General features: G+C 48.9%; 2 protein-coding genes across 2 annotated transcripts in view; one reads left to right on the top strand and one right to left on the bottom strand.

Moving 5' to 3' along the window:
- The window catches only part of FNDC5 (fibronectin type III domain containing 5), a 193438-nt gene that overhangs the window by 53534 nt on the left and 118590 nt on the right, over positions 1-21314 (bottom strand). The window lies entirely within an intron of this gene.
- NHSL3 (NHS like 3) overlaps positions 19855-21314 on the top strand; it is a 53200-nt gene continuing 51740 nt past the window's right edge. Inside the window, exon 1 of the mRNA XM_081019670.1 lies at positions 19855-20413. Coding sequence (XP_080875796.1) covers positions 20176-20413 — 238 coding nt within the window. The 5' untranslated portion in view covers positions 19855-20175. The remainder of the gene's footprint in view (positions 20414-21314) is intronic.

Raw genomic sequence — 21314 nt, 5'->3', positions numbered from 1 at the left:
AATAATCTTGTGGGCTATTTTTAGAACACAAAAATGTAGCTTAGTCATGCAATCTTAGCACACGGGGAAAGCTTTTAGCGAGAAATTCCAGAGAATAGTCTTTTAAAACCACTGAAGCCAAATGCCAAAATATAAATTTATTGGGGAAGAAGGGAAGGCAACAATTGCACACCAGACTTTGCAAACGAGACCAGTAACATCAATCCAACTTAGCTAGTTACAGGTTACCTTCCTGAACAGAACCTTGGGTTTCAGAACATTTGCAGAATTCATTTGCAGAAGAGGTGCTCTGACAGTAAGCATATTTGGACCCACAACCAGATGTTTGGACTTAAGGTCAGCAACCTTAATTGCACAGGGTTCCTAATATTTGGTAACCCCCATGTGCACACAGCTGCACAAACCCAGGAGCCGCCTCTCCCATGTTCAACAAATGTGCAAGTGTTGGGTGACACTAGAGACAAAGCTAGCTGGTGCCATCCCCTGTTCAGTTGTTTGGGGTTGTCTGAAAAGGGCTGCTTTTGACCTTAAATCTGTTTCTCTTGTCTCTTAGGCCATAACCATTCATTGAACTCTGTACAACCACTGAGAATGCCTTGTTCTGAGTTGCTCTCTCCTGCTACTGCACAAACGTCTCAATTCTTCTTCTTTGGCGATCACTCGTAGCCGAGTAAGATTGTCTTCCATAAACACGGTTTTAACAATGAGTCCGTAAGTGACTGTGGAGGCCAATTCTGGATCCACACGTCCTTCCACAGTGGGGGCATTGGTCTCCAGGCAAGAGCTGATCACGGTGTGGATTTGCCAAGCGTGCCTTCCTCCTAGCACGTTTCTCCCTTGTGTCCTGAGTTCGAGTGTCTTCAAAGCCCATGACACCTTTGGTAAAGGCTGTTCTCCAACTGGAGCGCTCACAGGCCAGTGTTTCCCAGTTGTCAGTGTTTATACTACATTTTAAAAATTTGCCTTGACACAGTCTTTAAACCTCTTTTGTTGACCACCAGCATTACGCTTTCCATTTTTAAGTTCGGAATAGAGTAGTTGCTTTGGAAGATGATAATCAGGCACCTGCACAACATGACCAGTCCAACGAAGTTGATGTTGAAGAATCATTGCTTCAACACTGGTGATCTTTGCTTCTTCCAGTACACTGATATTAGTTCGCCTGTCTTCCCAAGTGATGTGTACAATTTTTTGGAGACACCGTTGATGGAATCTTTTGAGAAATGGCGGTTGAAATGGCGTTTATAAGTGGTCCATGTTTCACAAGCATATAGTAAGGTTGGTAGTACAATAGCTTTGTAAACAAGCATTTTGGTTTCCCTGCGAATGTCCCAGTCCTCAAACACTCTGAACTTCAATCGGGAGAAAGCCGCACTTGCAGAGCTCAGGCGATGATGGATTTCGGCATCAGTGTTGGCCCTTGTGGAAAGATAACTGCCTAGGTAGGAGAAGTGATTGACATTTTCCAACGTTACACCATTGAGTTGGATTTGTGGCACTGCAGAGGGGTTATTTTGTACTTGTTGGTGCAGCACTTTGGCTTTTTGGATGTTGAGTGATAGGCCAAGCTTTTCGTAAGCTTCTGCAAATATATTTGGGATGGTTCGGAGGTCATCCTCTGAGCATGCTCACACTATGTTGTCATCACCATACTGAAGCTCTCAGTAAGCAACATTACAAACTTACTCTTAAGTCTTTACTCCATGTGTTTGTGCTAACATGTTGGTAACATTTTTATTTTTATTTTTGCTTTTTGGGTTAAAGAATAGTGCTTTTGCAACTGCTTCAGTAACCAGTTTCACTTTTGCCCCATTAAAAGTGCCCCATTAAATCTATTTATCTCCTCCACCCCCGCTCATTGCTACATTTCAGGAAAACATATTCAGCCCCTGTGACTGTGAGAGAAACCCCAGTAGGGATAGCAAGCCTTATTAAAATAATTTTTCCTGCTTCTCTGCTGCCAGTGAGAGAGACACAATAAAATGCTGCTTGTAACACCTGGGCACCCCCTTTGTCCAAGCCAGGTGTTGGCCTAGCAGCCTAGAGTGTTATTGGCTTCCTTCTGGACCCCAAGATCAAGATATAGGGTCCTGCTCTGTGTTCCATCTGAGAGATGCTTGGAGGGCAACAATGGGAGGTCTCTCCCGTGGTAGCCCCACCTCACCCCCTTATGGAATGCCCTCCCCAGGGAAGATTGTCTGGGGCCAACGTGGCTACCTATTCCCCAACCAGTGAAGACCTTATTATTCCTCCAGGCATTGGAGCAGCATGAACGGACTGACTTTTGGTGGCTAGTCTGGTGTTGGTTCTTACGTTGGATGTTGGTGGCTATTTTAGAGTATTAGGTAATTATTTTGGATTAACGCTTTCAAGTATATCAGCCCCTGCATTATTTTAATGAACCTTCTGTACAAAGTGCTTTACTAGATTGTAAAATACAAAAAACACACAATATATAATAGAATCTACTGTACTTTTATGCTATTGTCTTGTAAATAGGTTTGGGACTCCGTTCAGGGACTCCATACCCTCTCTTCATCATTTCCATAAAGTGAGATATATCCAAAAACTAACATGCTCCAAGGGATCCCCTCAGCGGCCAGGGTCTTGGTCCCAGGAGGTATAAACCTCTTAGCAGTAAATGCTCACCAAGGAGATCAGTGGGGTAAGGTGCAGCCCAGACCATGCAAAGCAAGGTCAAGCAGAGAATCAGTCCAGGTTCAAAGCATCATCCAGAGTCAAAGTCAGGCAGTGGTGAAAGGTCAATAGCAGAGGAGTTCACATAAGATACAACACAGCAGTGTATGATACTCAGGAGTGAGAGCAGCCAGACCTACATTGTTTCCAGAAATTGGAAGGGTCAAGGAGGAGACCTTATACACTCTGGCTTCCTAGACCAGAGTATACTACTTCTGCTGGTAGTAAAGGCATTTCAGGGATTGCATACTCATGAGCTGTATGACGACTCTGGTTCATCGATGCATGCTATGCTGTTTCTCTTTGGCCTGGCCCTTATGGTGACACTGTTCTTGAGGACTGAGTGGTGGCTCCACCTCCTTCTCCAACAACAATTCCAAGGAATCTTCAGCACTGATTGCAGGAGACCCTGCCTGCTCCCCAAGGCCCTTGACCTGCAGAGTGTCTGGTTCATTTTCTTAGAACTCAGGTGTGTAGCATCAGGTCTAGGCTAGACATGACACCAACTTCAATCTTTTTCTCACATTTCCAGTATTTTCCTGCATATTTCTTCATTGAGGGGTCTTGGTTTTTCTGAATCCCAGTGTTGAGAGTGTCATTCTGGGGAAGGATTAATACTATCAAGATGAATATACTACCGAGGGTACTATTCCTATTTCAGACTATCCCTATAATTAAGGGGAGCCGAACATTTAAAGAATGGCAAAGAGTGCTTTCAAGATTCATCTGGCAGGGCAAAAAACCTCGGATAAAATTTAAATTGCTGACAGATAGAAGGGAAAGGGGAGGATTTGCCCTGCCAGATTTGAGACTGTATTATGAGGCATCATGCCTTTGTTGGATAAAAGACTGGGTCAAACTAGTGAATAAGGAGCTACTCGACTTAGAGGGCTTCGACAATAGGTTCGGCTGGCATGCCTACCTATGGTGTGGCAAGAGGAAAGTACATAAGGGGTTTGAGAATCATATTTTTAGAGGTCCACTTATTGAAACATGGGAAAGGTATAGAAACATACTAGAGCCTAAAATTCCGCACTGGCTCTCACCCCTTGAAGTGATGAGTGTTAAGAAAATCAATATGAGAAGTGATTGGGCAACATATGGTCAATTGTTAATGAAAGAAGATGGGAAATGGAAACTAAAGCCATATGAGCAGGTAAAGGAGTATGTGTATGACTGGCTCCATCACTTCCAAGTTAATGAGATGTTTAGAAAAGAGATTAAAGATAGAGGGTATGCAGATAAAGACTCAAAATTTCAGATGAAAATTATAAATAACGATGTGAAAATAATATCTAAAATGTATAAGATGCTGTTGGATTGGAACTTGGGAGATGAGGAAGTTAAAACAGTGATGATTCGATGGGCTAAAGACGTGGGTCACAACATACAATTTGAGGATTGGGAGAATCTATGGAAGGAAGGTCTGGACTTTACGGCGTGTATAACGGTGAAAGAGAATGTCATGAAGATGTTTTACAGGTGGTATATAACACCTGTGAAACTATCGAAAATGTACAAAGTAGGTAGCAAATGCTGGAAATGTGAAGAGAAGGAGGGCTCCTTTTACCACATGTGGTGGGAGTGTGGGAGAGTGAGAGAATTCTGGGAAAAAGTATACACTGAGTTAAAGAAGGTGTTAAAGTATACGTTTATAAAAAAAACCTGAAATCTTCCTGTTAGGAATATTAGGTAATGAAATAAAAAAGAAAGATCATAAATTTGTATATTACGCAGTTACAGCAGCAAGGATAACCCTCGCTAAGAAGTGGAAAAAACAGGAAATGCCAACAATAGAGGAGTGGAGATTAAAGTTACTAGACTACGCGGACTTAGATAGACTGACGGGAAAGATTAGACACCTAAGAGACCAAAAGTTTATCAAGGAATGGGGAAAATACGTAGATTACCTGGAACATATTAGTAAAGGACAAATAACGTTAAGGGGATTCAGAGAAGCACTGTGAAAGACTAAGAGTTATTGTTTAATGAAAATAGAGGAAGAGAAATGTATAATGACAATACAAACTAGGTAATGCGTAATTTTGATTTCTACTACGGAAGATTTACGGACGAGCTGAAGGAAGCCCAGAAAGAGACGACAATGTAAAATTGTAGGTGAAAATTTCTTTATTGTGCATATTGTTCATTGGTTTTGTGTTCTGTTGTTGTTTTTCTTTTTCTTTTTGTCTGTTGTATGTGGTTTTTCCTTTTTGTTTTTCTTTATCTTTGGAAAATCAATAAATATCTATCTGTAAAAAAAAAAAAAGAGAGTGTCATGCTATATCTTGCGGGCTTCCCAGTGAGCTCGTGTCACATAAATTCATATCCAAGGTCACCCCATTTCAGTTTTCCTATTTTGCGCATGCATAAATGTTTTGACGGTCACAGTAAAATGGAGAATGAGATACCAAAGTGAAATGTTTGCCTGGAAGTAGGGTTGGCACTCCCCCGCTTTTCTTCTGGCCATTCTCTTGCACCATTAATAGGAGTCTGATATGCCGAAATTAAGCAATGAAGATTTTCCAGGCTGTCACCTTGATCTCCATTCCAGGAAAAGATCCACCCCCTACCTTTCTACCTGCCAGGCAGCAGGAGCAGTAAAGGTAGTGTCAACCCTAAGGGCACCTAAGCCTTTTAGCACATTGAAGGTCAGTTTAGAGATTGAGCTGGGCAATGCAATCCACTACTTTCCCCTGCAATCTGCATCTCCACCCAATTTCAAGATAGCTATAAACTCTTAAGAAAGTTCAGCACTGTTTCACATGCAAACAGAGCAGCTGCCCTTATCAATTCTGGGCCCTTTGAATTCCAGGGCGACCAGTGAGATATCACTGTGCTTTGCATGCTGGGATGGGGGAATGCCTGGGGAAACCTCCCATTTGCAAAAGTGAGTTATTTACAGACAATAAAGAAGTAACATCAGCACTGTTCATATATTTTATTTTCATTTATTCATTTGAACATTGGTGTTATGCAGGGGGAGGGGAGCAAGAAGCATGATAAAAGCTTAGCTCTCACTTTTGCACCACACACACACACACACACACACACACACTTGCTTATGAGAGATTAAGGGCCACTGAGTTCAATGAAGGAAGTGTGCATTACACTGCAGCCTTACAATGCTGTCACTTTATTAGGAATCAATCCAACTGGGTTCAGTGGAGCTTAGTCCCAGGAAAGTGTGCACAGGTTTGCTGCCTTAAGGCTCATCCTCATATCTGTTTGCCCCATGTTTACTTCCCTTTGTCCTTTGATTTCTGGGAATGGGTTTGAGAGGCTTTTGTTTCGTTTCATTGCCTTCCATGGGAAAAACCACTGCTTACGACTGAACAAATGTCAATCCAGAGAAAATGCAACTGTTGTTAAGATTTTATATACCACCATTCATCAAAAGATCTCATGGTGGTTAACAAAATAAAAGCACAAATTAATACCCAAAACAGAAGCAACAAAACAGTAACAACCCTCCCCCCCCATTCAGTAGTAAACAGTGGGATTTTCTGGGGAAAGTGGCAGGACGAAGGAAAAACCTCACAGACCCATGCCTAGAAATCACGAGACAAACAGAAGTGTGTGGCTTGAAGCTTGTGGAACAATTGATTATTTGTTCTGGTGCAGAACCTACAGGTGTATCCTTGAATGAGCATACACCACACGTTATGCTCAGTTTAAGGCAGCCTTCCCCAACCTGGTGCCCTCGAGATGTTTCCGAATGCGACTCTTGCCAGCACAGCTGTGATCCCATCAGCCGCACTATCTGACAGATGTGCTGGCTGAGGTTGATGGCAGCCATAGCCTAAAACATCTGGAGGGCACCAGTTTTGGGAAGGTTGATTTATACTGTGGAATCTACAGCAATTCATCTACTGTATTTCAAAATCTCTTGTTGAGAGGGATCGGCCTCAAACATCTCTAACGGGGGAAAAGCAGACTGATCTATTTCTGTGAGTTTGGTGGATGCTGGAGTTGCTTGGCATCACCTCAGCAGGAGCGGCAGTCACCTTTTTGGGGGGGCGGGGAGGGAGGCAAATTTCTTGTTGTTATGTACTGAGTTGAATAGGATCCAAACTGTAGCAGTCTGATTGGTCCTAGAACAATAGGATCCAAAAGGCAGCAGTCTGATTGGTCCTAGAACAATAGGATTCAGAATGCAGCAGTCTGATTGGTCCTAGAACAATGCAGCAGTATGATTGGTTGGCAGGAACCACCCAATCCTGCTCCAGATAGAAGTGAATCCACAACCTGATTGGCTTACAGTAGAATTCCAGAATTAGCCAATCATGTGCAGCCCATTGTGTAAATAATGTATATAAAGCAGATACTGTGAGGGGACATTTATTCATTCCTCCTCACCACTATGAGCTGAATAAAGAGCATGAAATCACTTTGCGACTCTGAGTATATTTCACTGGCGACGAGGATGGGATCCCGCTGAGCTGACTGCCACACACAGCACCGCAGCACCGCCAACTGCCGCACCGCTGCCTCGCACCGTGTATCCAGGCTTCAGCTCCGGGGCACAAGGAACTCAGAATGGCAGCCAACAGCAGCTTCTCGCCATTCAACCCAGCATCTGGAGACTGGGAAGCGTACGCCTCCCGTTTCACCTTCCTCCTAGAAGCCAAAGGGGTCACCGACGAAGAAGACGCCAAGAAGAGGGCGATATTCTTCAGCGTCTGCGGAGAGGAGACGTTTGAAATCGCCCGGGCTCTCCTTGCGCCTGAAGACGTCGCTACTGTTCCATACAAAACAATAATGGAACAGCTGAAGGGGCACTTTTCGCCGCAGCCCTCAGTGGTGGCTCGTCGAAATGCCTTCTACGCAAAGCGGCAAGCCCCTGGGGAAACCATAACTGGGTTTGTGACCTCTCTCCGCCAAGCCGCCCGGTTCTGCAACTTCTCAGAGCTGGAGAACATGCTTCGTGACCGCCTCGTCGGTGGCCTGAAGGATGAGAAGCTGCAACGGCGCCTCTACGCTAAGAAGGACCTAACGTTCCAGGTCGCTCTGGAGGAGGCCCTGGCAACAGAAGCTGCCGAGAGGTCGACCCAAGAGGCACGGCCGAGCCTGCCATCCCAACCGAGGGTCCACCATGAAGACCTCACCGACGACTCAGGATCCGACAGGGAGGAGGTGCACCGAGTACAGCAGCGCACTCAAGCAGCGCACAGACCACAGCTGCCTCGACGAGAAGGAGGGAACTGCGCAAGCTGCGGGGAGAGTCACGAGAGGAGGACCTGCCGTTTCCGCAACGCAGAGTGCAGGCAGTGCAGAAAATCGGGACACATCGCCCGGGTGTGTCGGGCTCGGCCCACCCGACACCAGGCATCAGATGACCAATCCAAGAGCCCCAGGTCCCGGGGCCCAACGCACCAAGGCAACTCGACGGAGCTCACGGACTTCCAGGTATACCAGTTGCCCCACCCCAACGTAGAGAAAATTTATGTAGAGGTACAGATAGAGGGGGCCCCATGCCGCATGGAGCTTGACACGGGTTCAACTCTATCCATAATCTCGGCAAGGACCTTAAGGAAACTGTGTCCCACTGGGGGTCCCAAACTCAGGCCGGCCCCATTCACCCTCCGGGACTTCCAGAAACGTAAGGTCCCCACAATGGGGGTGGGGACCTTCAGGGTGCAATACCGAGGGCGGACGCGGCAACTGGACTTGCTTGTGGTCAAGGGCCCCTACATTAGCTTACTGGGATTGGCATGGTTTGGACCACTGGGGCTAGCTGTCACCGGGGTGAACCACACTAGCTTACAAGTGGACGTGGACGCCATATGCAAGGAATTTCCAGGGGTTTTCGATGGGAAATTGGGACAGTATACGGGCCCCCCCATTGCGCTACAGCTTGACCCCGCAGTACGACCGGTCAGGCTCAAGGCCCGCCGGGTCCCGTTCGCCTTGAAACCCCGTATAGACGAGGAATTGGACCGACTCGTAGAGCAAGGAGTGCTGGAGCCGGTGCCTAATGCTCCCTGGGAAACCCCAATCGTCACACCCGTCAAGCCTAATGGTTCGGTCCGCATCTGCGCAGACTACAAATGTACCATAAACAAGGCCCTCACGGCCCACGCATACCCAGTGCCAGTGGTCAGCCATGTCCTTGCCACCCTGGCTGGGTCGAAAATTTTTGGCAAGCTGGACTTGGCCCAAGCATATCAACAGCTGCCAGTAGATGAGGCCACAGCAGAGGCACAGACGATTGTGACGCACAGAGGAGCGTTCAGGGTAAAGCGGCTGCAATTCGGTGTCAGCGTGGCACCAGGCATATTCCAGAATATAATGGACTCTCTCCTTAAAGGGATTCCTGGCGTCACCCCCTTCTTCGATGATGTGTTGATTGCCGGCCCCACACCAGAGGAGTTTGAGGACCGCCTCCGCACCGTTCTGCACCGTTTCCAGACGGCGGGTCTCAAGGTGAAGCGGGAAAAATGTCTACTAGGAGTGCCTCAGGTGGACTTTCTGGGATTTATGGTGGACGCAGAAGGGGTCCACCCGACTGGGGACAAGGTACGGGCCATTTGTGATGCCCCAGCGCCCAAGAGCAAGACTGAACTTCAGGCCTTCTTGGGACTATTGAACTTTTACCATTCCTTCCTTCCCCACAAGGCGGCGGTAGCGGAGCCCCTACACAGACTCCTGGACAAGCGGGCCCCTTGGGTGTGGGGCCAGCGCCAGGAGGCCGCATTCCAGGCAGTCAAGGACTTGCTTGTCTCAAACTCGGTCTTGGCACACTTCGACGAGAGGCTGCCGGTGGTGCTAGCATGCGACGCCTCACCCTATGGCATTGGAGCTGTCCTGGGGCACCAACTCCCGGATGGAAGAGAGGTACCGGTGGCGTACTTTTCCCAGACACTCAACACAACCGAGCGGAACTACTCGCAAATCGACAAGGAGGGTCTGGCAATCGTAAAGGGAGTAAAAAAATTCCATGATTTCTTGTACGGGCGGCCCTTCACCGTGGTGACTGACCACAAGCCGTTGCTTGGCTTGTTTGCCCCCGAAAAGCAGACCCCCCAAGTGCTGTCTCCTCGCGTCCTCAGGTGGTCAATTTTCCTTGCCAGCTACCAGTATGCACTGATTCACCGACCTGGGAAGGCGATGGGCCATGCGGACGCCCTCAGCAGGCTACCACTACCGGAAACAGGCCCTGACCCAGCACCTGCACAAGAGGTTATGAGCCTGGAGCTGCTTCCCGACCGCCCCATTCAGGCACAAGAAGTTGCACACCATTCCAAGAAAGATAGGGTCATCTCCCGGGTCCTGGACTGGGTGTGGAGGGGATGGCCCAGCAGCAGCCCCGGGCCAGAATTCGCCGGCTACACAACCCGCAAACATGAACTGTCGGCCCACAAGGGGTGCCTGTTATGGGGAAGCAGAGTCGTTGTTCCCCAGCCCCTCTGCAAAAGGGTCCTCACAGCCCTACACGAGACACATCCAGGGGTAGTAAGAATGAAGGCCCTTGCCAGGAGTTATGTGTGGTGGCCGGGGATCGATGGAGAGATAGAGGCCTGGGTCAAACACTGCCAGGCCTGCCAAGAATCCCGCCCAGATCCCCCAAGGGCCCCAGTCCAGTCCTGGGAGTCCGCCCGAGCACCATGGTCACGCCTGCATGTGGATTTCGCTGGCCCCTTTCAGGGGAAAACATTCTTCATAGTGGTGGACTCCTACACCAAATGGCTGGAAGTCGCACTGGTACCGTCCACTTCCACGTCCGCAGCCATCCGGGTACTACGCAGGCTGTTTGCAACCCACGGGCTCCCTGACACTCTCGTCTCAGACAACGGGACTGCATTTACGTCAGGAGAATTCCAAACCTTCACAGCGCAGAACGCCATCCGCCACATCCGTTCGGCGCCGTTCCACCCTGCCACCAATGGCCAAGCAGAACGCATGGTGCGGACCACCAAGGACACCCTTCGCCGCATGACGCAAGGGGACTGGGAGTACCGCCTTGCCACATTCCTTCTAGCACAGCACAGCACCCCCAGCTCAACGACTGGCCGGAGCCCCGCTGAACTACTAATGGGTCGGCGCCTTGCAATCAGATTGGACCGCCTTCACCCCGATAGAGCTCAGGATGAGGTAGTGGTGGGGGAAGGCAGGAACCCCCGGACCTTCGAGGCCCAGGACCCAGTGTACGCAAAGAATTTTGGGGCAGGCCCAGCATGGGTACCCGCCACAATCACCAGGGTCACTGGCCCCGTGTCGTACGAGGTGCTAACGGATGGGGGGCAATGCTGGCGCCGCCACTGCGACCAGATACGGCGACGATTCCCGGGAGAAAACCAGGAGGAGGACAGGTCAGAGGAGTCCCAAGGGAACAGCGGGGCAGTGAGGCCCATAGAGCAGGAGGGGCCAGCAGGAGAGGCAGAATCAGTAAATACAGAGAGGACCCGTGAGGCCGAAAGGACACCGGAACCAGAACCACGACTGAGCGAGCCGGTTGCACCAGACCAAACAGCCGCATCACAGCCAGCATCCTTGGAACACGAGCCAGAACCCGGAGCCCGGACCAGGGAACACCCCAGGCCACAACGCACACGTAGGCCGCCGGCATACCTTGAGGACTATGAATGCGACCTCCCGGGCAGGACTGGAACTTAGAGGGGAGGGGTGTTATGTACTGAGTTGAATAGGATCCAAACTGTAGCAGTCTGATTGGTCCTAGAACAATAGGATCCAAAAGGCAGCAGTCTGATTGGTCCTAGAACAATAGGATTCAGAATGCAGCAGTCTGATTGGTCCTAGAACAATGCAGCAGTATGATTGGTTGGCAGGAACCACCCAATCCTGCTCCAGATAGAAGTGAATCCACAACCTGATTGGCTTACAGTAGAATTCCAGAATTAGCCAATCATGTGCAGCCCATTGTGTAAATAATGTATATAAAGCAGATACTGTGAGGGGACATTTATTCATTCCTCCTCACCACTATGAGCTGAATAAAGAGCATGAAATCACTTTGCGACTCTGAGTATATTTCACTTGTGATGCCTTTTTGAAGCACAAAGATGCAAGTCACCTCCTTTCAAATCTGTCTGAGCTGGTGATTCAGACTGCCGGTTGGGGTATTCAGTAGCTAGGATAATACAAAATCACTTACACAGTGATAAACTGGGACACTAGCAGGCCTGGATTTGTGTATCGCTCCTCGCTGAATGGAGCAGGCTGATTAGAGAGGGGAGGCTGTCCATTGACACATTCCCATCCCAGAGTAATTGCTGGAAGTAGGGAGAGGAAGTAATAGGATTTGTAACACTGATATGGGGTTTCTTAGTCACATGAGTCAATAAAGCAAAGAGCTCAGTTCTCCTTTGACAAAGGCATGAGGGGGACAAATTCTTATGGGCAATATAACCCAGCAGCAAGTTCTCTGTAAGCCTCATTGAAGTTACACAGAGCTGTGCAAGAGAACATAAACCCATTTCAACCATTTAGAGTTTAGGCATTAGACTAATATGTGAGCAAAAGACCTTTGCAGTTCATCAACACTCAAAATGGAGAATGCAGATTTTAGACATTGCAAGTACAACTGAACATATGCGCTGTGTTTAATTGATAGATAATGTAAGGTAAAAAGATAAAAAGTAAACAACCCCTGGATGGTGAAGTCCAGTCAAAGGCAACTATGGGAGTGCGGCACTCATCTCGCTTCAGGCCGAGGGAGCTGGTGTTTGTCCACACACAGCCTTCCGGGTCATGTGGCCAGTATGACTAAACCGCTTCCGGCGTAACGGAACACCGTGACGGAAACCAGAGCACACAGAAACGCTCTTTACCTTCCCACCATAGCGGTGCCTATTTATCTACTTGCACTGGCATGCTTTCAAACTGCTAGACTGGCAGAAGCATTGGCTACAGTGTTGGTGCCAGAAAAAAAATGGAATATTGAAATGAGAAATGACCAGAGGAGGAATGACCACTGGGAGGAGCACAGAGAAAAGAAACACCATGGTGCAGCTGTAGCAACACAACTGGACGCCTTTATCTGCCCCAGCGGCAACAAAACATGTCTGTCCCGTATTGGTCTCTACAGCCACAGCAGGTTCTGTAACTCTCCAATAGTTTGGCCTCAAACTGAAGGCACACTTCTCCATTGTCTACAGAGACAGACAGATGCCAAAAAGATGACCTTGAAGGGCTGCGGTTGGTACTGATGCATTCACACGGCTGCGGTTGGTACTCGTGCTTCCTTTGGTGTTCTCGGGTGGCTCCTGAGAGCCACCCCATTCTTCAGGCAGAAACTGGGGGGCAGGGAGGCTGTAAACCCCTTAGCTTGAGAAATGAGCGGTCTGACTTCCCGATGAGCATCACTAAGTAGCAATGACTTCATAACAACGAGAGTGCAAGAGCTCAAGAACAGCATTACACGGAAATAAGTGCTGTTACATATGCACAGTTCCCCAAAGAGATGGCAAGACACTGAAGTGCTTCCTTCTGTTTCTTACAACTTTAAAATCCATTTCCTACTTATTATGATTGAAGCTGTAGGCAAACTAATCTGTCATACTTCAATTAAAAAATGGCAATTTGTACATTAGAACATATGCACACACCACAAAACCTGCTGCAAAAATCAGGCCTGCAAGAGCTGATATGATGTGAAGCACTTTTAGGATTCTCTTAACTTTGACCCAACACAGAACTGCAATGATCAGGACTCCTTGTGGAAACTGTTCATTGTTATTTTGCTGCAGAAGCAGACATGGAACCAGAGCTGATTCGCTGATGGTCAGAAGCAATTCCAACAGAGTCAAATGGCGTTTCCTCATGATTATAGAGGCTTGGGATTGGTGGAGCTATTGGTGAAGAAGTAATTCCTGCTAGTCCTGAGATTTACTGCTAGTCACCATGCTCAGGGCTGCCATTTTGCTTTGTGCCCACTGAACTTGGAGCAAACAAGGTGGTTCACACAATATCAAATGCTGTTATTTATTAGTGGCCATAAGTCACAGCGTGGCTCACAAAAGCACAGAAGCACCACCACCAATTCCGCCGCCATGTTGAGGCAGTTGCTTCAGCCGGGAGGGAGCCAGGACGTGCCCAGGCAAGAGACAAATTGAGCAGTGCCTTTGACACACTCACCGTTGAGGTAAAAATTAACAGAAACCTTGGGGAGGGTTTTTTTCCAGCTCCTCAAGGCTCTCCCTCTAACAGGAGCTCATAAATTACAGCTGAAAGGTGTTGTTTGCTGTGACCAGAGAGAAGGAAAGCAGCGATGTCAAGTGCAGGTTAGCAGAGGTGTGACTGTCCAGGCTAGAGAAAATTCCAGCAAAGGCCTTGCCCTCAAGCTAAAGCACAAAGTGAGTGTTAATGAGTAATGAGGATAAGCTCTGTGCGTTTCACCTCTCTGGAAAGTTCCAGAATCACAAAGCAGACCTATCTGAAGCAGCAAACAGCCAGACAGTGCTATATAGGAACCTATAGGAGGTCCCAGGCTGTGATGGCTGAGGCTGATGGGAGTTGTAGTCCAAAAGAGCTGGTTTGTGAAGGCTGCCATAGCTTATTTACTGCCTGGACTGTGAGCAAGTCTCAGTCTCTGCTTCATCTGTAACATGTCAAAACAGTGGTCTACCTCACAGAGGTATTTTGTCAGGGGGACCAAGAGAGGCATCTGCATGCTAAGAGTGCAAGCAAAAATGATCTAGAGGAGTGACACAATTTTCTCATGGAAGTGAACACTGAGATCCTCACCAGCACTTCCCTCCCACCCAAATTCCAGTGTGAGTTTCTACCTGAGAAAAACAGTATTGGCAAAGCGTTTATCAGAGAAGCTGAAAATGAGCTGAACAGCACCTTCTGAGCTCCTGAAGAAAACTAGTTCCCTGTCTTGTTCCTGCTGTGCCATCTTAAGAGCAAAAAGCCTTGGAGCCTGAGGCTTAAAAATGGACTAAAACTGGCTCAAAGTGCAAATCTGAAATGAAACTTGGCTCTGTCCTCCTCATCCTCATGTGGAAATTGAGAGTCAGTGAATAATAGCCTTTCCCAGTTTTGATCTTTGGAGTGGCTGGATTGGTGACTCGCAAGGGGTGGGGGTTGGAGAGAAGGAGGGAAAAAAGACTATAACTTTGGGCACTGGAAAGTGACACGGAGCCTCTTTCCACTCTGCTCTCTGTTTCCATGATGGGGTGGGGGAAAGTTTGTGAGTTTTGCCATTCTGCATACAAAGCTGCCTGCATGCTGGACATCCAAATCTTATCACCCAGGAAAATTCTCCCCAGTGTTTTGGAAGGGCCTACAAGAGGCCATTGATCACTTTGGCAGAAGCCTCAAAAAATGCTGCTGCTTGGTTTAACAGTAGTCACTCTTTTACTGTGAATCATACTTCAATTTAGGTATTTTGAATAGGGTCCTTGATCTATAAAACAAGCATTCCATAGGTAGGTGGGAGGAAGAGAAGAAGATAAAATTCCAGGGAAGGAGAGACTCCCAAGGACAGGGAGGCAACTAGGTGAGCTGTGTGTCCACTCCTCACCAAAGGACACTCATTGTATTTGTGGGAGTGTTGAGACCCCCCCATCCTGCTCCCCCACCCCAAAGAAGTGAGCTCAAAGTACAGCTTATTTTTCTTATTTTTCTGTTTGCTGCCTAATTATGGTTCTGTATGTGTACTTCTGGGAACGTGTTGTGGTCAGTTCTGAAGTGCAGGTGCTCCTTAAGACAACCCCCACAGCCATAACAAGTTTGGTAATGTACTGACAATCTGGTCGCATCCAGACTTCCTTTTCTGCTGGATTTTTAAGCACAGGTCCACACTTTAAAGCTCCATGTCCAAGCACTCTTTTAGTTTGTTTCTTCCAGAGCCTTCCCCATGAAAACCCGCTTTTCAAGGCTGAATGGGAGCAAATGGCCATCTGTGAAAAACCCGAATTGCTGTTTGTTCTGATTTAGCAGTAAAGAGTGGGTTTTCATGGGGAAAGCACCATGGCTAAAGAGAGAGCGCGTGTAAGAGCGAGACATGGAGCTTTAAAGCACAGGCCTGTATCCAGAAAGTATGGAACAAAGGTTAAGTGAGGCTGCGCGCTCAGTGCAGACCTTTCAGTCCTGGTGTACTATGCTGATGTGGAGCTGTTTTGGCCCAAAGCTGGGCCCTGGTCCTTATGCACTTGGGTCTTAGGAAAGACCTGAAGAATCACTGCTAGCCAGAGAAGGCAATGCTGGCTAGGACCAGTGGTGGTATAAGGCAGCTTCAAATGTTCATATGTGACTGTAGTGAACAGGTGGTTGGTGATGGGCGAGATTTGGACCAGGGAAGCCAAGGCCGATGGTGCCCAAAGTGGGAGGTAAACAATTAAGTGGGAAATTTAAGCCTGTCTCAGTTATGCCCAACAGTGCCCCACACTGAGCACTGGAGACAAATGGCAGAAGCATGCCTTTCCTGAAGTCCATGAAACAGTCTTAAAAGGTTTGCATGCTCTATTCAGTTTGTTATCACAACACTCTGTACAGGTGAGGTTGGAGGAAGGACAGTTGCTGCAAATAGCATCTCTCTGCAGATGGACATGGGACGATGCTTGAAGTCCCTCTTCCAAAGTGCCTCCTTTAAAACACAATACTTTATGGCCATTCCTTGAACTTACCAAAGGGTTTGCAGTAATTTAGGCAGGCTGCTGTGTCAGTCCTCAGAAACATGGCTTTGTTTTCAAGAGGAGCCCAAACATCCTGCTCAATTAAGGAATGGACAAAGGAGCTTTATGTATGTACAGAAACAGCGATTTCTCTATAAAAGGCTTTTGCTTAAAAAGAGATCTAGACTGTGCCTCACATAGTGCTTATATGGTAAGTACATGTGTTCATTCCAGGGGTGCTTCCTATACATATGTCTTGGAGTTCAAAAGTGTGGGAAATGTTGTGCATGCATCCAAACATACATACATGGTGCACTCTTTTAACACGGAGCATTATTGGGGAACCTCATTTGTTGTCTGGTGGTGTGTGCATATATAAGCAGTAGCCTTAGGTTTCTTCTCCACTTCCTGCTACAGAGATTTATTGCAATAGTTCCAGAAACAGAAAAATAATGTAGGGTGAAAAAAACAAAAGAACTGCTGTGCACCAGTTATTATTGTTAGTAATTATTATTGCTACTTACCCTTTACTAATAGGTCCCAGGACAGGTTGCAGCAATATGAAATACAACATTAAAAACAGCATCTTTAGGATGCATCAAAGAAGCAAACCACACGCTCAGAGAAGCTGAGTCATATACAAACAGCTCTCACTCCTAGCCCTTCTTGGCAGCCTTCCTCAGCCAGCTTGCAATTTGCTTGTTTGTTAGCAAATGTGTTGATACACTTGAGAAACTATGAATCTGTTTTGCAGAAATTCCAACTTATGCCACAGTCCACATGCTTAGATTTGCTTGCACTGGAAGAGGTTCCTACTTCTATATGTTGCGTTAAGACACCAAAACCAGAGGGCAGACTTCCCCCCTATAGAAGGACCAAGCTGGCTCATGCAACATGGCAAGCCAAACTATGACTTGGCAAATTGCACAAACATGCAGGTGCCCAGAGTCCTCCATGCTACTTTTTGCTGCTTAGTGTGGTGAGTCATCTGAACTGGGACTGGTAGTTAAGGTTTGTACTTGGCTACAGCTCATGGTTAGTGAGGAGAAACAACAAGTCCTGGTTTGGACAACATGCTAAGCCACACCTTGGCACAGCAGCAGAAAAAAAGGTTGGGGAAGAGCAAAGTGACTGCAAGTTCCTTTCAGGGAGTCTGCCTGTTCTCACTATACCATAGCTTGGCCTACTGAACCAGGTCTTCATTGCTGCATTCTGAAACAAAGGAGAAGGTCCCCAAAGATATGAAAAAGCAGCCGACAAAAGCACATGAACCCCTAGAGCAATGAAAATGGCATAAAAGTTATTTATAAATAAACAAAACAAGATCACTTTTGTCTGTTGTTTTTCACTGTATTCTGCACAACTCTGCAATATTTTGACTCTACACAATTATGCTCGTTACTCTGTCCTTGCTGTTTTCCTTCAGGCAGGGCTGGCTCACCCAAGACGCAAGGTGAGGCCACAGCCTCAGGTGGCAGGGTACATGGGGGCAACAGACTCCCATGCAGATGTTTAACCCCCCCCCCATATTCCTGATGCAGAGCTTTGCTCATCCCTTCTTCCTTGGCTGGGAGGGAGGTGCTTTTTTGTGGTTTGCCTCAGGTGCCAAAATGCCTTGGGCTGGCCCTGCCTTCAGGAACAGCCATCGCTCAGTGGCAGAGCACAAGATCTGCATGTAGAAGCTCCCAGATTCATTCCCTTGTATCTCCAAATAGGGCTGGGAAGGAGCCATGCCTGAGACTCTGGAACGAAAGCACTGCCAGCCAGTGTCAATAAAATGACAATACTGACCTAGGCAGACCAATAGCCTGACTTGGAATCAGGCAAGTGTAACACACAGGGTGGTTAGCATGATAAGAGCAGCTGCAAGTCTGACCTGGAAAGGTGGATTTAGAATAGGATAGGAGTGGTGAGCCCCATAGATGGGTTCACAAAAAAGACAGATAACCCAGTTGGCTTAATGGAGCTGTTCTATTTTATTTTTTTATCCTGAATGATTAGACAAAGAACAGGAGTGGGAAAGGGAGGGCATGACTACTGTAGACAACTAAAGGAGTGGTCCAAAGTCCATGGTTTTCTTCAAAGAACGTAGAGAGTTGTTGCTTGCTGAGGGTGGTAGGAATTCTTTGTTAAAGATAACAGAATCATCAATGTTTTTTTGGGGTATGGTATACCATCTAGCCCACTTCCCTGCTTGAGTCAGGATCACAAGCCTAAGGACACCTTGGTTGGAGCCATAACAGTTTAACTCATGGCCCCTTTAGCTTTTGCAACTGAAGGCATGTGCAGCTGCCTGTGATTAACAGACCAGCTCTGCTCCACAGGGGCCAGTCTTTCTACCAGTCTTGCCCATGGGATGGAGACAGAGTGCTCCCCACAGCACACAGGCACCCCCTGCATATTGACCAGATGAGAAACAGGCACCAGCAGTGCAGGACTGGAAAGACTATGTCCCAGCCAAGCTGGTGCCCCTTTACGCTCTCTGTGCCACAGGTTGACCCCTCATGGGCTAGGATGCCATTTCTGCACACCTGGCCCTGGCAGGCACACATCATTCTCTTCTGGTGAACAGACATTGGCTCTAGTAGCTGCAGTCTTATGCCAGTCACTGGCTATCTGGGCTTTCCTTTCATACCCAGAAGGAATTGGCATGGTAGTTGGAAGCATGAGGAGGACAAATGGTTTCCACTAGCACAAGGTGGGCCCATTATGTGTCCCTAGATAAGATGTTTCTGGATCCAACCATTTTGATGGAGGAATTAGAGCACATGGGAGTCAAATGGCACAGCAACAGAGCAGGCAGAGTTTGGATCATTTCCTCTTGGGGTGCCTTAAGGGTCCCTGGGTCATTGGTGATCACCAGAAATATTACTTTGTGAAATCCCCCCTTTATTTTGTGATGGTGCTACAGACATCTAGCATGGAATTTGCAGCAAATTGGCTGCATCAGAGGTGTGTGTGCAGGATTAGAGAGAGTTTCCATGGAGGGTGCCCAGTATTCTAATTACAGTACAGGCCAAAAAAGTAGAACTTTTAGTCTAAGACGACAGATATCTTTAGGAACATTTTAGAACTGCGGTGAAAACTCAGGGCTTACCTCTGCACATGCTCAACTGCACTTTCGTCTTGATTCCTACAGAATCTAAGAGCCGGACTCTGGTATGGAAAATAGACTCCGGGGCTGAATGGCGTGGAAACTCCTCATAGGCAGAGGCTAAGACTCTGGTATGGAAAATAGGTCCCGGGACTTAATGGAAGCGTGGGATCTCCTTTCAGGCAGAAGCCCGGCCAGCCCCCCGCATACCCCACGCCCTTTGCCAGGTCCAAACCTCTCGGGTCTCCCTCTCTTACTCACCTAGACAAGGGAGGGCCCCCATCCTCGCCAAGGCGCGTGTGTCCCCGAGCTGGAGACGGGAGCGGCGGCGGCGAGCTGCAACGAGCGCGGCGCGGAGGCGGAGTGTCGGAGGAGGGGGGGAGCCTCTCCACACCCCGGCGCGCTCGGCAGGCCCCGCCCGGCCACCCCACACGCCCTCCCGTCCGGGAGAAACTTTCCCCGGCGGCGGCTGCCTTTGCGCCTTGCCGAGCGGGGGACGCGCGCACGAGGGGCGGGCATCGGGGCGCGGCGGAGCCGTGAGAGGCTCCCCGGGGCCCGAGAGCGGGAGAAGCGGCGCGTCCGGGAAACTTTGGCGCGGGAGCGCGGGGCGCAGCCGCTGGGCCCCCCTCCGGAGGCGAGAAAGAGGCAGGGCGTCCTGTGTAGCGAAGCGGGGGCCTCCCATGGCCAGCCCGGCGGCGGCACCGGCTCCCCGCCGCCAGTGACCCCCGGAAAGCAAGCGGCGGCCGCGGCGGGGCCGTCGTGCGCCCCCCGCGTCCTCTGCACGTTTGGCCGCCCGCCAGGGAGATGTCCGGGAAGAGCGCACCTGCGGCGGCGCTCGCCGAGGACACCTGGATCCCCGCGGAGAATGGAGGCGGTTCCCCCGCCGCCTCACCCCCCAAGAAGAAGAAGCCCAAGTCCGGCTCGTCTAGCCTGCGCAGGGCCTTCAGCTGGCTGCGGGGCAGGCGGAAGAAGAAGCCGAAGGGCCCTCCTGGCGCGCCCCCTGCGGAGGGCAAGAAGCACGACGAGCGCCACAAGGGCAAAGGTAAGGCGCGTCAGCAGCTGGGGTCGCTAGCCGGATCCCAGCTGCGGGGCGGGAGGGGTCTGGAGAGCGCTCTGCACATGCTTAACGGGTCTTCCCGTGGTCTTGCTTCACACTTGCCAGGGTGGAGCTGGAGTGAGTGCCAGCCCGAGCCAAGACCTGGCCTGCTTCCACGGTGGCGGCGGGAAGGCGCTCTGCACATGGTTAGCTAGACTCTGTTTTATGAATATTTCCGCATGCTCAAGGGATACGCCGTGGGACGGAAATCGCGTGCTAACTTGGACTCGGCCCCTGTGATTTCCTGGCCTAGACGAAGCTCTGAATTTTTGCCAAAGGTTGTACTTAGAGAATAGAGCTGGGTTCAACTGCTTTAGCTCTGCACGTGAACAGTGTTACAGTGAATATGTGGCCCATTCCAAGTCCGCTCCTTGTAACTGAAAGTCGATTCCAAGGTGAAGCCCAAGTTGCCTAAAGTTGCTTTCCCTTCCTGAGACATTTGTCCTGCTTTATCAATCCTTCACATGATCCATGACTCTGCCCCACCTTACTGAAACCAGGCCCCATTTATAGCCCATGGCTGAGTGGGCTGCCAACAAATCCCCAGGCAAGCCTTTATAACGCCATTCCGACCAGCCTTCCGCCATTCCTTGACTTACTTCCTCATGCCAACTTAACCCATTCCCTCCTTGCCTTGCTTGAAACAGGTGTGGGTGGCGCTTCGAGGGCTGGGGCACAGGCTCAGGGCACAAAGTTGCATAAATGTGCAGAGTGCCCCTGGGCAAGTTAAGATGGCCAGTGGCTGGGCTCTCACCTGCATGGCACTCAGCACCATGACTGAGAGGAAATGTGTGTGTTTTTAAGTTCAGAAGAAGGAGGAAAGGGGCATGGAATCTGCAGCATGGCA

The sequence above is a fragment of the Podarcis pityusensis genome (assembly GCF_964106645.2).
Source record: "Podarcis pityusensis genome assembly, chromosome: 8".
In the NCBI taxonomy this organism is placed as follows: domain Eukaryota; kingdom Metazoa; phylum Chordata; class Lepidosauria; order Squamata; family Lacertidae; genus Podarcis; species Podarcis pityusensis.
The sequence above is the reverse complement of the archived record's forward strand: the minus strand, read 5'-3'. Positions and strand labels throughout refer to the sequence as shown.